Source organism: Ornithorhynchus anatinus, chromosome 10, assembly GCF_004115215.2.
Source record: "Ornithorhynchus anatinus isolate Pmale09 chromosome 10, mOrnAna1.pri.v4, whole genome shotgun sequence".
Lineage (NCBI taxonomy): Eukaryota > Metazoa > Chordata > Mammalia > Monotremata > Ornithorhynchidae > Ornithorhynchus > Ornithorhynchus anatinus.
In genome coordinates this window covers 59,035,199-59,041,514 of record NC_041737.1, presented here as the reverse complement: position 1 = coordinate 59,041,514, position 6,316 = coordinate 59,035,199, and the positions used below count along the sequence as shown (strand labels likewise).

Genomic DNA, 6,316 nt, shown 5'->3' with positions numbered 1-6,316 from the left:
AGGGTCCGGCCCCCATCTGGCCAGAGCCCCCCGCTTTTGTGGGGGGAATCTGTCCCCACAACCAGGCTGTAGGGCGGTGGGGCGGGTTTGAGGGACTCAAAGGGCGAAAGGGCTCCCCTGGGTCCACCTGGCCCAAGATCCGAGGGCTTCTCATCTATTCGGCCTGGCTAATGTCTGTTGACGCCTCAGGGCACGGCAAGTGCCCATTCATCCAGAAGTATGACCTGTGCCCAGATGATGCAAGCGAAGTTCAGACCTGTCTCCACCTCAAACCCCATGACACTGCAGCAACAGAACACCACCGCCACCGGGTTGCTGCCTCCATCTCTCCCAGTCTCTGCCTCAGTCTCTCCCTCAGTCTCTCCACATCTCTTCCTCCATCTCTGCTTCACCCTCTCCCATTTCTGCCCCTGCTTCTCCCCTTCTCCACTTCCATCCCTCCCTGACTCTTCCTCGGTCTCTCCCCAGCTCTGCCTCAGTGTCTCCCCATTCCTGGCCCTGCTTCTACCAATTCATTCGTTCAATGGTAATTGAATTCATTCATCCATTCAATCATAATCCCAATTCATCCTTCATTCGTTCGATCATATTTGTTAAGCGCTTGCTGTGTGCAGAGCACTGTACTGAACGCTTGGGAAAGAATCTCTCCTAGCCTCTCCCGTCCACCTCTGCCTCTCCTTGTCTCTGTCTCTCCCCACCTGCTTCTGCCTCTCCCCTCCTGTCTCTGTTTCTTCCAAGTTGTCTTGGTCTCCCCAGTCCGTCTCTTTGCCTCCCGGCCTATGCCGGGGCAGGCTGGGGCTGCGGGGACCATGTGGCTGTGGTTGTGGCTGTGTGCGGTGGCGGCGGCAGTGCTGTGGCGCTGGCAGCGGGAGCGACAGATGGTGGGGCAGCTGCACAACCGGTTCGTGCTCATCACGGGCTGCGACTCAGACTTCGGTCATCTGCTGGCCACCCAGCTGGACCAGTGCGGGCTGCGGGTGCTGGCCGCCTGCCTGACGGAGCGCGGGGCTGAGCGGCTGCAGCGGGAGGTGTCCAGGAGGCTGCGGATCGTGCTGCTGGACGTCACCCGGCCCGAGAGCGTCAGGGCGGCGGCCTGGTGGGCCCAGGAGACCGTGGGCGAACGAGGTGTGGCACCCTGCCCCTCGTCCCGACTGCCGGGAGTTGGTGGGGGGGGGGGTGGAAACCCCAGGAGGGAAGGGTGACCTGGTGGAAGAGCCTGGGCCTGGAAGTTGGAGGACCTGTGTTCTAATCCCGGCTCCACCATTTCCCTGTCGTGTGATCAGTTTCCTCATCTGTAAAATGAGGATGAAATACCTGTCCTACTTTTCCCTTAGATGGTGAGCCAGCTATGGGACAGTGACTGTACCTGATTTCCATATTCTGTACTTACCCCGGAACTTACTTAGTACAGTGCTTGGCACATAATAAACACTCAACACAGCGTGGCTTAGTGGAAAGAGCCCGGGCTTGGGAGTCAGAGGTTGTGGGTTCTAATCCCAGCTTCGCCCCTTCATTTATTCATTCATTCAGTCAGTCAGTCGTATTTATTGAGCACTTACTGTGTACAGAGCACTGTACTAAGTACTTGGAAAGTACAGTTCGGCAACAAATGGAGACAATCCCTAACCAACAACGGTCTCACAGTCTACAAGGGGGGAGACAGACAGCAAAACAAAACAAAACAAGTAGACAGGCATCAATAGCATCAATATAACTAAATAGAATTATAGATATATACACATCATTAATAAAATAAGTAGAATAATAAATATGTACATATATATACACAAGTGCTGTGGGGTGGGGAGGGGGGTAGAGCAGAGGGAGGGAGTAGGGGCGACGGGGAGGGGAGAAGGAGCAGTCAGCTGGTCAGCTGTGTGACCTTGGACAAATCACTTAACTTCTCTGTGCCTCAGTTACCTCATCTGTAAAATGGGGATTAGGATTGTGAGCCCCAAGTGGGAAAATCTGATAAACTTGTATCTCCCCCAGCGTTTAGAACAGTGCTTGGCACATAGTGGCTCAGTGGAAAGAGCATGGGCTTTGGAGTCAGGGCTCATGAGTTCGAATCCCAGCTCTGCCACTTGTCGGCTGTGTGACTGTGGGCAAGTCACTTAACTTCTCTGTGCCTCAGTTCCCTCATCTGTAAAATGGGGATGAAGATTGTGAGCCCCACGTGGGACAATCTGATTCCCCTATGTCTACCCCAGCGCTTAGAACAGTGCTCGGCACATAGTAAGCGCTTAACAAATACCAACATTATTATTATTATTATAGTAAAGTGCGTAACAAACAAATGCCATCAACGCACATTAGAATTAGTAGTAGTAGTAATAGTAGTGATGGAATTATTATTATTATTCAACTCTTGGAGGAAAAGGTGTACAGGAGAGGTTGGATGGGGAGAAGGGTTGGGGTGTCCAGCCCAGGGAAGAGAAGACTGAGAGAGAGAAGCACTGTGGGCCACTGGTTAGAGCACAGGCCTGGGAATCAGGAGGACCTGGGTTCTAATCCCGGCCATACCACTCTTTTTATGGTATTTGTTTATTGCAAACACTTTATAAATATGTGTTTATTATGTGTCAAACACTCTTCTAAATACTGGGATAGATACGAGTTAATTAGGTCAGATAGAGTCCCTGTCCCACAGGGGGCTCACAGTCTAAGCAGGAGGGAGAACAGGTATTTAATCCCCATTCTACAGTTGAGGAAACTGAGGCACAGAGAAGTTAGGTGACTTGTCCTACGGTCACACGACAAGCAATTGGCAGAGCTGAGATTAGAACCCAGGTCCTCTGACTCCCCGGCCTGATGCTCTTTCCGCTAGGCCATGCTACTTCTCTTGTCTGCTGTGTGACCTTGGGCAAATCACTTAACTTCCTGTGCCTCAATTTCCTCAACCGTAGAATGGGGGTGAGGACTATCAGCCCCATTAGGAACACAGACAGGGTCCAACCTGATGATCTTTTATCTACCCCAGCACTTTAGGACAATGCCTGGCACACTGGCAAGCACTTACCAAATGCCAAAAAAAAAAAAAAAACTGGAGGGAGGAGGCCCATCCGAAGAGCCGTCTCCACAGGATGGGCCTCACCCTGGCTTCTCCCCACCTTGACCCACCCTTCCCATTGCCCCTGGCCTCCGGCACTGCTGCTGAGTTAACGGGGTCCAGAAGAAGGCAGTGAAGAACCCGGGATATAAGTTCCCTGCTCTCAGAGGACGTACAGTCAGGTGGGAGCTGGCGAGGCACCCAGGGCACAGCCCTTCCCCAGACTGCAGGCGGGTGAGAGGACTGGGGGGGGGGCGAACTCTCCGGGCACAGCAGGAGGCCCAGGTGGGCCCGCGGGAAGGAGATGTCAATCAATCAATCAGTGGCATTGGTTGAATGGTAACTGGGGGCAGAGCACTGGGCTACCTGCTTGGGAGCCTGAGAAGACATGTCCCCTCCCCTGCCCTGCCCTCGAGGAGCCTGCAGTCTGGGTGATTCATGTAGACCACCTGAATGGGGAGGTTTAGGGTCAGGTCATGGGCTGGGGAAACTGTGGAAGGAAGGGGGTGGGGATGTCCTCCTCCCCGGAGACCCCGCCTGGGGGTGGGGGCGTGGAGGCATAGGTGGGCCAGGGATGACCCCGGCGGCCTGATGGCAGGGCTCTGGGGCCTGGTGAACAACGCGGGCATCGCCAATCCGGTGACCCCCAACGAGTGGCTGACCAAGGAAGACTTCGCCAAGGTGCTGGATGTCAACCTCCTGGGGCTGATCGACGTAACACTCAACCCGCTGCCCCTGGTCAAGAGGGCCCGAGGCCGCATCGTCAATGTGTCCAGCGTCTTGGGCCACCTGTCCATCTTTGGCGGTGGCTACGTGTCTCCACGTTTGGCGTGGAAGCCTTCTCGGACAGCTTGCGGTGAGACACCGCCCGCCCCGGCCCCCCTCCACCACCTCAACCTGTTCCACCCTACGTGTCTGCTGTGTGACCTAGGGCAAGTCACTTCACTACTTTGGACCTCAGTTTCCTCATCTGTAAAATGAGGATTAAGAGCGTGAGCCCCATGTGGGACAGGGACTGTGTCCAACCTGATTAGCTTGTATCTTCCTCGGTGCTTAGAACAGTGCTTGGCACAGAATAAGAGCAAAACAAATACCACCACTACCATCATGGTGTGGGCTAGCCCCGCCCCCTACCCACCCCAGCTTTCTCCCCTCCTGTGGTGAGACCCGCTACCCCCACCCCCACCCCACCCCCGCCCTCCGCCGGCCTCTTCCCAGTCTATGGGGTGGTTCAGCCCTGCCCCCATTTTATGATAATAATAATAATAATAATAATGGTATTTGCTAAGTGCTTACTATGTGTCAAGCACTGTTCTAGGTGCTGGAGTAGATCCAAGCTAATCAGGTTGGACACAGTCCCTGTCCCAGATGAGGGCTCACAGTCTTAAGCCCCATTTTACAGAGGAGGTAACCAAGGTCCTGAGAAGTGAAGTGATTTGGCAAGGTCACCCAGCAGATAAGTGGCAGAGCCGGGATGAGAACCCACGTCTTCCTGACTCTCAGGCCCGTGCTCTATCCACTCGGCCACGCTGCTTCCCCATCCTCCCGCCCCCTCAGCCTCGATCTCCCAGCTCCTCTCAGCCCACAGAGGGATCCCGCAGTGGCCCAGGAGAGGGGTGGCAGGGAGGTGGCGATCCTCACACCTTCCCCACCCCCTCCTTCCCCCCTCCCCGGCCCATCTCTGCAGCCGAGAGATCCTGCCTTTAGGGGTAAAGGGGGTGCTGATCGAGCCGGGCCATTTCCAAACGCCCATCTTGGACCCGATGGCCGTGGAGGACAATCTGCGGCAGGCGTGGGCCCGTGCCCCTACCGCGGTCCGTCACAACTTCGGCCAGAGCTTCCTGGACTCCCGTGAGTGACGAGGACCACCCCCTCCCGGGCCCTGCCCTGCTCCGGCCGCCGGGAGACCGGCGCCGCCGGCGTCACCGGGGCAGGGGCTCCAGAATCAGGGAAATCAGGTGGCGGGTTGTTTGATTCGGGGGATGTGGGCGGAGCCGCGAGCGAATTTTCACCCGATCCTGCCCCACGGGGGTTAAGCCCCCGTGTCACGGCCCCCTCTGCAGAGCTCCGCAGGATCAGGATGATAGAGAAATGGAGCAACTCGAACCTGACCCTGGTGACCAGTTGCATAGCCCACGCGCTGACCTCCCGCCACCCGCGCATTCGCTACTCGGCCGGCTGGGACGCCAAGCTCATCTACCTGCCCCTGTCCTACCTGCCCACCTCTCTGGTTGACCAACTGGTCCTCTGGTTCTTACCCCGCCGGGAGCAGGGGGAGGGGGCCCCCGACCCGCCCTACCCGACTCCTCCCAGCGAAGACCTTCCGGTGACCTGGGGAGGGGAGATGGGGGGCGCCCCTGCCCCAGGAGTCCCTCCCCAGTAATTCCGGTATAAGGAACAGAATCACCTCCCCATTCCTCTCTCCTCCCCCAGAACATGGCCTGGATTCAGAGGACTGCACCTGATGACCTAAATCAGTAGCATGTGTTACGCGCTCACCACACCATATCATTCATTCATTCAATAACATTTATTGAGCACTTACTCTGTGCAGAGCACTGTACTAAGCGCTTGGAATATACAATTCGGCAACAGATAGAGACAATCCCTGCCCATTAACGGGTTTACAGTCTAATAGGGGGGACAGACGGACAAAAACAATAGCAATAAATAGAATCAAGTGGATGTACATCTCATTAACAAAATAAATAGAGTAATAAAAATGTATACAAATGAGCGGACGAGCACAGTGCTGAAGGGAGGGGAAGAGAGAGGGGGAGAAGCAGAGGGAAGGGGGGGAAAGGGGGCTTAGCTGAGGGGAGGTGAAAGGCGGGGGCAGAGAGGGAGCAGAGGGAAAAGGGGAAGCTCAGTCTGGGAAGGCCTCTTGGAGGAGGTGAGCTCTCAGTATGGCTTTGAAGAGGAGAAGAGAGTTTGGTGGAGGTGAGGAGGGAGGGCATTTCAGGACAGCAGGAGGATGTGGGCCAGGGGTCGGCGGCGGGATAGGTGAGGAGGTGGGCGGCAGAGGAGTGGAGCCTATGGGGTGGGCAGTAGAAAGAGAGAAGGGAGGAGAGGTAGGAGGGGGCAAGGTGATGGAGAGCCTTGAAGCCTAGAGTGAGAAGTTTTTGTTTCATGTGGAGGTTGATAGGCAACCACTGGAGGTTTTTAAGAAGGGGAGTGACATGCCCAGAGCGTTTCTGCAGGAAGATAGACTGGGCAGTTGAATGCAGAATAGACTGGAGCGGGGAGAGACAGGAGGAAGGGAGATCA

General features: G+C 55.8%; 1 protein-coding gene across 1 annotated transcript; it reads left to right on the top strand.

The window, feature by feature from the left end:
- Window positions 1-414: 414 nt before the first annotated feature.
- On the top strand, window positions 415-5,432 carry LOC114814572 (retinol dehydrogenase 16-like). The gene is given in 5 exon segments (XM_029072941.1): window positions 415-1,125; window positions 3,648-3,860; window positions 3,863-3,905; window positions 4,737-4,900; window positions 5,113-5,432. Coding segments are annotated over 5 exon segments (1,086 nt in total). The 5' UTR covers window positions 415-779.
- The last annotated feature ends 884 nt before the right edge of the window (window positions 5,433-6,316 follow it).